Consider the following 11095-nt stretch of genomic DNA (forward strand, 5'->3'; position numbering starts at 1 on the left):
GCATGCCCCTTAGCCCTTTCCTGCAGTGTCCCTGAGGCTTTAGTGGACCCCCCAACTTTCCCTTAACTGGACTGGACCAGGAGCAATCTCCTGATGTACAGGCCACCAATCAGACTCATTCTCAAGAATGTGAACTAAGAGACACTGAGGAGATGGTTCATGAGTTGTGGGTCCTATACTCAAAGGTTTTGATCAGGTAACGGGGAAATAACAAAAGTAAGGTAGCTGGGGGGAGACAGGCAGCCCTGCCAAGGGGGCAGAGATGAGAGACCTTAAAGGGAGGGGTAATGAAAGGGGACAAACAGGCACAGAGCAGTTGCCAAGTTTACATCCGACATCTGAGGCCTGATGGTTTTAATTTCCATAAGCACAAGGCATCCTTAGTGTCCTTGTACAGAACCTCTTTCCTTTCTTGGGTCAATGGGAGTTAAAGGACCAACAATAAGAAGGCAATGGACACTAAACCCACCTGGGGTGGGCTCTCAGACTAGCCCTACTCGGTTTGTTCCTCCCATTGGAACCCCAGAATTTCAAGATAGCTATCCCACAGGCCAGTGCACCAAATGTCACTCCCAGCTTCTCCAGTGACGGTGTGCTCACCTTCGAGAAGGCTAAAGAGCATTTCTGCTGGGTTCTCCCTCGTGGAGAGGCAGTCCTGGAGCTTCAGGCTGAAGATGAAAGCTTTCACTTTTGGCTCAATAGTCTGAAAATGATATAGGTCAATGAGTGAACTGAAGCTATCTCGAGTAAGTTTTTTGTTAATAGGGACAGATTTTCAAGATGAGAATCCACAACACTCAATCTGTTTTTGGAAATGACCGCTAGCTATCTCAGTAAGTAAAGGGAGCCAACTCTAGATTTTGAGGGAGAAAAACCTACACTTTTCAACAACATAGGCCACTCTTCCCATCGACCCCCACCAAAGGGACAGGTTCATCTGTGCCATCATCTCAGGCTACAAGGCACCTCCTAGACCCAGGCACAGCATTACAACCAGGAACAGTGCAGCCTGCTCATGTCAGGGGCCCTGATCAGGAAGTTTGATCAGATGCCACTGTCACGATGTTTATGAATGTCTAGGGTTTGCTTCAAAAAAATTGGTTTGGGAAGGGGAAGGTAGGGTATAGACGATACAGGATCAGCTACTAGTTGATTGCTTTTGAAGCTGGGGATGGCTTCATTATACTTTCCTTTCTACATTTGGGCATGTCTGACATTTTCCATAAAAAAATTTAAAAGATGCTATCTTCATTGAAGTTGAAGCAGGTGTAATTTTTCTCCCATTTCTAGCCATCTCAGTGTCAAAAGAAACATTGTTTGGCTGACATGTTGTTTGACTTCACTTAGTTATCTTTTTGGGGAAGTTGGATTTGGTCATTTTTCCTACACTAACTTTTTCCTCCTCTGAGTAGCTAAAGGCCACTGAGAAATACCAATAGCAACTACTAAAAAAGGGGCCAGCCAGTTTATTTTCTCAGAGCTGCCTGTGACAATGAGATTCCCTAAGCTATGAGAAACCGAGTATCCCTCAAGACCAGTTAGAGGATCTGTGACCCACAGAGCCTTGTTCTTTCCCTGTGCTGGGTCAATGAAGAAGAGTCCAGTTTCTAAGGAAACTGAGGGTTTTCTCCTTCTTGAAATACCAATCTTCAGTGGGGTGGCTTGTGATATCACAAGACCGGAGAGCTGAAGGGGCCCTCTGCTGAGTGGGGAATTCCCTGGTGAGCAGAGCCTCTTCGGATAAGGGAATGTGGAATCCCCACATACACCTCCTGCAGGGTTCAAAACCTCAGATGTGCTGTGGCTCCTCAGGCCCTAAGACACCTGTGTGCCGGGAGAGCAGTAGCTGAGGCTCACAGAGTGGTATGCAGGTGCTTTTGGGAGAATGGACAGATTATGAGAGCTGGCTTGTGAAAGTAAATATTTACATGACCACCATCCAAGAAATGTCTTTTTAAACCTCAGAATCAATGCTGGATTTTTGATTCTCAGTAGCTTTCTACACAAGAGAGAAGAGGATTCATGTAAATATTTACCTTAACAAGCCAACCCTCATTATTCTTTCCAGGGGAGACTGTCTAATCTCCCAGTGTTCTCTAGCAATGCTTTCTGTGGAACATCTCCCCAAATGCAACTCTGTAAGTCTACGGACTCTCGGTAGAAGTTCAGTTTACACATCAGCTGAAGCCTAATATGCTCTCAGAAACTTTTGCCATTCATCATCAATATGGAAAATGGCTCAAATTACCTCCAATTTACTCAGCTTCTGCAATAAACTTGCTTCACTTTGGCATGCATAAGACACATCAAGAGAGAGGAAGTCGACTGCATCCTGGAAGTAAGTAAATAAGGTCAGCAGACCACAAGCAATTTCAAGACAAAGAACTGCTCCCAAGTATTCTTCGTTCTTTCTCCCCTTACTACTAAATGGAATACTCCAAAGTGGGATTTTCCAAGGGAAAAGCAGGATGAGGAAAAGCTGGGGACAAAGTGAGAATCTGTGTGGGGTGTGCCTATATATTGCGGGGAATACTTCATGTACATACTTAGCAAAGTGCTTGGAACACAGGAAGTGCTCAGAAAAATGCGTATGATTGAATGAATGAGCGAATGCATGAAGTACTGTATGCCAGAAATGGTGAGTTTCCACCAAGTGGGTGAGCACTTAGGAAAGGAGTCAGAGGCCAGAACTGCCCTGGGCAGCATCCCCCTCATGGCCCTTCCACTTTTCAGGACTGAGTCAGTGAAACCCTTAGCTACCCATAGGCCACCTAGTAATCTCTGTAGACCCTACTGGGGCTTGGATTTTTTTTAATTGAAGTATAGTCAATTATAATGTGTCAATTTCTGGTGTATAGCACAATGTCCCAGTCTTGCATGTACATACATTTTTTGTTTTCATATTTTTTCCATTAAAGGTTATTACAAAATATTGAGCATAGTTCCCTGTGCTATACAAAAGAAACTTTTAAAAAATCTATTTTTATGTATAGTGTTTTTTTTCTTCATTGTAGGCTATAGTTACTGGCTACTTTCAGGCGACAGTTGAAAGTCCACTCCAACTAGGCTAGGCTTGTACTATTATCCGAGAGCACAGCTCTCATGGTCCATGGACATCCCCACCCATGCTCCAATTAAGGACATATACCTCTACCCTGTCTCTGGCCTGCGTATACTCTAAAAACTACAGATTCAGAGTCTAAACATATACAGATACCATGGTGATTCCTTTCCTGCCCTTCTCAGCAAGCCATTTCTGTCCTTGACAAGACCAGATCATTGCTCGTCTTCTCCCACTCTGTTCCCTCGGGAGAAAAACCATGGATAATGGCATCTTCTGACGTCCCAGTGCACTGTGACCTTTGGTAACTGATCCTCCACTGGCTCCCTATGGCTTTCCCAATCAAGTTATCATTGGTGTTTACGAAACATTCCACCCACTTGCTCCCCTCTGCCCTCTCGGCTCTTGCTTTGTCAGTTCCACACAGCAAGTGGTTATTGATTTCATACTCCTCAAAGTCACTGTGCTGGGTACAGTGGGTAGAGATTCAGGTTTAAAGATGAGTAAGAGCCACAGACACTTACAACTTGATAGAGAGCGTTAGCAAATGTACCGATTACATGAAGAACAGGCAGAAAGAAGTGCTACAAGAAAAGTCCACACCAGTGGTCCTCAAATCTAGGTGGGGATTAGACTCACCTGGGAACTTGGGAGCCCTATGAAGACCCAGGGCTGTCCTTCCACATTAAGCCTTGGCTTCTGTGGTCTTTACTAGCTCTCCAGGTGATTCTGGTACACACTAAAGCTTGGAAACTGCTGGTCTAAACAGATAGCTAAGAGTTTCAAGCTGGGAGAGACCACAGCAGGTTGAGTGAGGGAGTATTATTAACAGAGGCCTTCTGATGGAAGACATATTCACATGGATTGTTGAAAGTGGGTAGAATTTTGTTGGAAGAGATTTGAGGAAGGCTAGGAGGATGGGAAGGAATTCAAGTGGGGAATGGAGGAAAGCAGACAGAAAGCATAACATACACATTGTGAACAAAAGGAGGTGATGCCAGAGAGAGAACAAGAGAGCCTGAGTTAGCAGCACTCTGGAAGGCCCTGAGGAATCTGCACCAATTTAGGGGAGTGTAGCTTCTCAGCAGGGAACTGAGCAAAACTCTGCTTTTGGAGGTGAGCCAGAAGCACTGCAGGGCAGCAACTGGGGCAGGGAGACCAGTTCAAAGGCTACTGCTTAACAAACATTTTCCAATAAGCACTTTTGTCTCCTAAGCTCGTTAACTGATAGCAGTTATTGCTCCTTGTAAATTAATTTAGATGGCATTCTGGCCATACAATCAGTCTGGGAGCTGGTCATTCAAAATCTTATCATGTCTGGACTTTAAATTTCTGGTTAATCTGAAGACTGAACCCTGACATATGGGGCCTCCATCATAGCACAGACACCAGGGGCAGCGTGATATCTGTACAGCACTGTCAATGCTGCCCAACTACAGAAATCAGTTGTTTTTTCTGAGGGCTTTCCACACAGCCCAGCAGTCAACTTCACAAGGGCCAAAGCTGTTTAATTCTCAGATGTTTTAATTTTTCTTTTTAAAATTATAGTTTAAAAGTTGTATTTAGAGGAGGTAGAAACCAGGAATGGCACTCTAGGGAGAACATTATTTGTTTCAAAAAAAACTTTACCCTAGTATCTGTTTTGCTGAAAACTGACCTCTCTTCTAATAAACTCTTTTACTAAAAAAAGCAAGCAGATGCATTTGACTTCTTTGTGTAGGCAAAAGCTGACACTTAACCAAGTGAGAGCTGGGGCTACAACAAATAAGATATTGTTTTAAAGTAATTACGAATCTAGAGAACATATAACACTCAGAAGAGGCATTGATAAGAATGTCAAGCCAACAGATAAAACTTCTGTCTTTTTTTAAAAATGAAAATCCCGACTTTCCTGAGAAGTTAAGGGTGCTATTTTTTCAGGCTATCGTCACCTTGGCAAGCGCAGATGTGGACGGTTCTAGCAGGAGCTCGGAGACCACTTCAGCTCGTAGGACCACAGAAAGCTTTCCCCCTGAAACGAACAAGAAGGGCTGCAGGTGAGACAGGAAGGAGGTTGTGACCACGGAAGCTGCTCCGGAACTCATTTCCTGTCGACCTTTCTATACCATGTTCAACAACTTTAAAAAGGATTTCTGAAGAAATCACTCACGTGATTTTACCTTAGCTGAAAGGCTTTAGAAAACAAGGTGGCTCAAAAAACTATCCCTTTAGAGGATATTTCATACAAATCAGGACCGTGAAGTGCACTTGTAAAGTCTTTTGAAGAATAAAAGCAGTTCCTTCCTCCAACCCCATGCAATGTGAAAGGCGGAAGAAAATTGCTTTCTGAGTTCCTAATAAGCCTTGGCCTCTGTGTGCTTTACAAGCTCTCCAGGTGATTCTGATACACACTAAAGCTTAGGAACCATTGGTTTAAACAAACAGCTAAGGGTTCCAAGTGGGGAGAGGCTTTTGAAAGTCAGGGTACTCTCAGGGGACTGCTGTTACCCAGCCTTATTTCCTGTACAAACGTTCATTCCACCCTAACCACACATTAAGGGGAACATGAAGGAAATATAAACATATGCAGCTTGTGCCCACTTGCTTTGACATTTGATCACTTAACAGTGGTGCTCAAGCTTGAGTGCATGAGAATCACCTGCCCTGCTTGTCAGCAAACTGGGGTGGGCCTAAGGAACAAGTTCTTTTTAATAAGCTTCCTGGGTGCCTCTGATGCAGCGGTGCTCAGATCACAATTTGAAACATGCTGCTACCACCTTGGGATTCCTCAGTTGTTGGCAATGCCATCTAACTTTTTAGGCACGAGTCTTTATCTCCCACTGTACTGTCTGCTCTTTGAGGAGCAAAACTTAAACATTTTTCTAGTCCCTCCAAATAAATAGCAAGCTTGGGGCTTTGTGCATGGGAAGGTGCTCAGAGCTGTGCTTTGGAAACAGTAAATAACACGGAATAAAACCAGAGTTTGGGACTTAAGCTGTAAGACTATATGCCTGACTTCTCTCCTATATCCAAATTTTATATAGGAGAAAGATTTCCCCAGCCAATGACCCCACCACTAACAACCACTGCCAACTGCAAAAGTGCTTATTTTAATAAGTATAATGGAACTTTGAAATCCTCTAAGCAGTGAATATCACTCCAAGACATTTAATCCTCATTCTGATAAGATAACACTATTTTCCAGTTATTCAATGATTGTGCCCAGTGGAGCCATTTCATCTTCTATACATTTCCATCACGTCAGCACAAATTGAACATCTCAGCCTGTACTAAACATTTCAAAATGTACAATTTAGTTTACCTCTAGATCAATGACATGACACAAGAGTACAGTTAACCCCTAAGCACAATTGACTCACACATCACTTCTATTTGACTTTGCAAGCTGTTTTTAGAGTGAACAAATGAACCGGAAGTTCCAGAAATTCTCATATCATACAAAATAAACTCCCCTTGACAAAAAAAGAAAAAAAAACTTTCCAACCTGTTTCCAGTGCATGCACAAAAATACTTCTTAAAATAATGTAAAATGCAGATCACTCAAAATTAGATTTTCATTCTAATCTTGCAGTTCATGTTTTCTATGGACTGAAATAGGGGAGGTAATTGCTATAGCTTAAGATAATTTATCTTGTAATTCTTGCTGAATATGGTTAAAGGTTGGTGTTCTTGTCTACAGAACTCAACATCAGTATTGGCTGTGGGTTGAGAATTAACTGTTTCGAGCCCACGTAGAAAATCACTGCATAGCACTGTGTGAATTCATGTCCCTCACAGACACTACTAGATTTCACTAAATATAAGCTCAATTCTGTTTCTACCACAAAGGGAAGTTGCTACTCAAAAAAACCATTGCTGTTGTTCACACAAAATAGCCCCTTCCCATGCTCTCCTTTTTGCCCCAAGTGCTTCAATAAAAATAATCTGGCCAGTATTGAACTGACAGTGTCAATGCTTCAAGAGGTGGGTGGGGATTACTAATGTTGCCCTAGATTGTGTCCCAGTGTTGTGTAAGCGGAGGATGTTGTGTGCAACTCTACTCTTCCTGTGAGAGGGGTGTTCACTTTCCTGCCCTCGCTCCAAATCTGTCAAGAATATTCTTTTGTATCCTTCCCATGGCAGATCATTGAACACATCAATAGGAAGTTAAAAACACACATAAAGATTAGAAAAAAACTTTTCAAAAATTGAAGTTAAATACATATAACTTAAAATTTACCATTAAAAATTTAAGTGTACAGTTCAGTGGCTTTAATACATCCACATTGTTGTGCAACCATCACCACTATCCACCCTCAAAACTTTTCTAACATTTCAAACTGAAACTTTGTGTCCTTGAACAGTATCTCCCCATTCCTTCTCCTCCCAGCCTCTGGTAACCATTATTCTACTTTCTGTCTCTGTGAATTTGATTATTTTAGGTCCCTCATATAGGTGGAATCATACAATGTTTGTCCTTTTCTGCCTCACTTATTTCACTTAGCATAATGTCTTCTAGGTTCATCCATGTTATAACATATGTCAGAAATTCATTTCTTTTTAAAGATGAATAATATTCCATTGTATGTATATAGCACATTTTATCCATTCATCCTTGCATGGGCATTTGGATTATTTCCATGTATTGGCTATTGTGAATAATGCTGCTATGAAAATGGGTGTACAAATATCTGTTCAAGTCCCTGCTTTCAGTTGTTTTGGGTATATACCCACAAGTCTTAGGTCATATGGTAATTTTATGTTTAATTTCTTGAGGAACTACTGTTTTTCATATTGGCTACACCATTTACAACCTGGCCAGCAACACACAGTGTTATAGTTTCTATCTATCCTCATCAACACTTGGGATTTTCTGCTTTCTAAAAATAAAATCCATCCTAGCGGTTGTGAAGTGATATCTCATTGTGGTTTTGATTTATATTCTCCAATGATTGTTGATGTACAGCATCTTTTCATGTACTTATTGGCTATCTGCATACCTTTTTTGCAGAAATGTCAGTTCAAGTTCTTTGCCCATTTTTTAATGGGGTTGTCTTTTGTTGTTCAGTTAGGAATTCTTTATATGTTCTGGATATTAATCCCTTGTCAAACATACAGTTTGCAAATATTTTCTCCCATCCTGTGGGTTGCTTTTTCCCTCTGCTGATAGTGTCCTTTGATGCACAAAAGTTTTTAATTTTGATGAAGTCTAATTTATTTATCTTTTGTTGCTTATACTTTTCCTGTCATAGATAAAAAATCATTGACAAATCCAATGCCGTAAAGGTTTCCCCCCTTTTTTTTTCTTCTAAGAGTTTGAGTTCTTCTAAGAGATAAAATGGCACTTTATTCTGTGATCTTCCTTCCCTAAACCCATAACCCTGGTCTACCCATGAGGAAAACATCAAGCAAATCCCAATAGGGGCAGTCATAAAAGACCACATATTATATTACTCCATTCATATGAAATGTCCAGAACAGAGAAATCTATAAAGACAGAAAGTTAATTAGTGATTGCTCAGGGCTGGTATTGGGGAAGGAAATGCAGGGATGAGAAGATGATAGCTAAAGGGTACAAGATTTCTTTTCGAGGTGGTAAAAATGTTCTAAAATTGACCATGGTGATGGTTGCACATATCTGTGAATATACTAAAACTCACTGAATTGTACACTTTAAATGGGTAAATTGCACGATATGTGAATTATACCTCAATAAAACAACTTAAAAAAAAGAGGCATCATACAAAATACCTGGCCAGGACTCCTCAAAACTGTCAATCAGGTTTTCAAACACAAGGAAAATCTGATAAACTGTGACAGCTCAGAATAGCCTAAAGAAACTTGACGACTAAATGTAATGTGGTATCCAGATGAGATCCTGGAGTAGAAGAAGGACATTCAGGAGATACAAAGGAAATTGCAATAAAATATGGAGTTTAGTTAATAATAATATATTAGTATTGGTTCTTTAATTGTAACGAATGTCCCACAATAATATAAAATGTTCATATTAGGTGGAACTGGGTTCAGCGAGGGGGCATATGGAAACTCATGTCTGCTCAATTTTCCTATAAATCTAAAACTGTTCTAAAAAGTAATATTCATTTGCAAAGTCTTGATTAAAAAGGAAAAAACTTCTACAAACCAAGAATGGTTCTCAGTTTTTCAGATTATCTCTGACTTTTAAATGATTATCCCTCAATCATTAAGAACTATCATAGCAATGATAGAAAATGACTTCCAAAAGAATGGGTTTAGAAAAGATAACACAATTACCTAAGAACTCAGAGATTCACCAGGGAGGGGAAATGGATGAAAACATTTGGAAACTAGAAATTCTAAAGAATGAAAAATTGAATTTAACTACTTGTAAAAAGTACCAAAAATACCAGAAAAATCAACCAAAAAAAAAAAAAAAACCAACTCATAAGTTTGTGTTAAAATGTAATAAATTCTGTTCATCAAAGACTTCATAAAAAGATTGAAAATATGGGGGGAGGCTATAGCTCAAGTGGTAGGGTGATTGCTTAGCATCCACAAGGTCCTGGGTTCAATTCCCAGTGCCTCCTCTAAACAGATAAATAAATAAGTAAACCTAATTACCTCCCCCCACAAAAAAAATTTTAAAAAAAGATTGAAAATATAAGACAAGAAGTAGAAAAATATTGTCATCATAAGTAACCGATACAGAGTAGATTTAAGAATATATAAAAAACTCCAGTAAGGCAATACACAAATGGATAAAAGATATAACAGGAATTATACAGAAGAGGAAATAAATATGGCTTGTAAATATATGAAAGCCTGCTCAACCTGAACAGAAATCAGATTTATAAAATCATAAAGAAATACTTTTGCATCTAATAGATTGGGAAAAATTTGTAAGTCTGGCAATTACAAGTGTTGGAGAAGGTCAACAAGAACTCACATATTGCGCAAGGAAAAGTAAACTGGTACAACCATAGTGGAAAACAATTTAATTTATCTCTCAAAATTAAACATCCATATTACTCCCAATTAGTCTACACCTGTGTAAAAATTTAAGTGAAACTTTTGAACATGTACAGAAAAAAACATGTGCAAAAATGTTCATAACAGCTATGTTCATAATAGCAAAATTTGAAAATAATTAGAATGTCCATAAGCAGGAGAATGAATTAATAAAATGTGAATGGCCACAAAATGAAATGCAATATAGCAGTGAAAAGAAGGTACTCTAGCTATATTCAACACTGTGATTAAGCCTTGGAAACAATTTTGTTTGAAAAAAAAGGAAATCCTAGAGGACTACAAAAAGGATAATACTCCTTCACAGCACTCAAAACCAAACCAAATTGATTCTATTGTTTAAGCACATATGCACTTGGGGCAGAAATTATACTTTAAAAGAGTAATGGAATTTCAATGAGATACCATCGGAATGGCTAAAATAGAAAAGATGAGAATGCCAAATGTTGGTGAGGATGTGAGGCCACTGAAGTTCTCACACATGTCTAGTAGGAGTGTAAAATGGAACAACTTCTTTGGGAAACTAGTAGTTTCTTAGAAAATCAAATACATTTCTTTCCTATGATCCAGCAATTCCACTCCTAGGTATTTATTCAAAAGAAGTGAAAATGTATGTCCACACAAAACTTGTACAAGAGCATGCACAGCAACTAATTTATAATAGATAAAAACTGGAAAAATAGCCAAAATGCCCCTCTACTGTGGTATATCCATAATAGACTACTACTTAGAAGAAATAAGGAGCAAATTACTAATACAGCAACAAAATGAATGAATCTCACAAACGTTATGTTGAATGAAATAAGACAGACACAAAAAAAGTACGTACTGTATAACTCTATTCATGTTTATGCTGAGAGAAATCAGATCCTGGGGTTGGGATTGATTAGGAAAGGATATGATTGATCAGGAAAGAGCTTTTCAGAGGTGTTGATTAATGTCTTATATTTTGATAAGGGTATGGGTTACACAGATGTGTTTGTCAGTACTAACCAAACTGTAAAATTATAATCTATGCATTTCCCTGTAGGTAAATCATACCCTGAT

At 39.5% G+C, this 11095-nt stretch overlaps 1 protein-coding gene across 3 annotated transcripts in view; it reads right to left on the minus strand.

Moving 5' to 3' along the window:
- LCT (lactase) overlaps positions 1–11095 on the minus strand; it is a 60124-nt gene that overhangs the window by 36408 nt on the left and 12621 nt on the right. For all 3 annotated transcript variants that reach the window (XM_045508835.2, XM_074363577.1, XM_045508834.2), the window contains exons 2-4: positions 4993–5072; positions 2249–2332; positions 601–703 (exon numbers count right to left, since the gene is read on the minus strand). In XM_045508835.2, the coding sequence (XP_045364791.1) occupies positions 601–703; positions 2249–2332; positions 4993–5072 (267 nt within the window). The remainder of the gene's footprint in view (positions 1–600; positions 704–2248; positions 2333–4992; positions 5073–11095) is intronic.

Source organism: Camelus bactrianus, chromosome 5, assembly GCF_048773025.1.
Source record: "Camelus bactrianus isolate YW-2024 breed Bactrian camel chromosome 5, ASM4877302v1, whole genome shotgun sequence".
Taxonomy (NCBI): Eukaryota; Metazoa; Chordata; class Mammalia; order Artiodactyla; family Camelidae; genus Camelus; species Camelus bactrianus.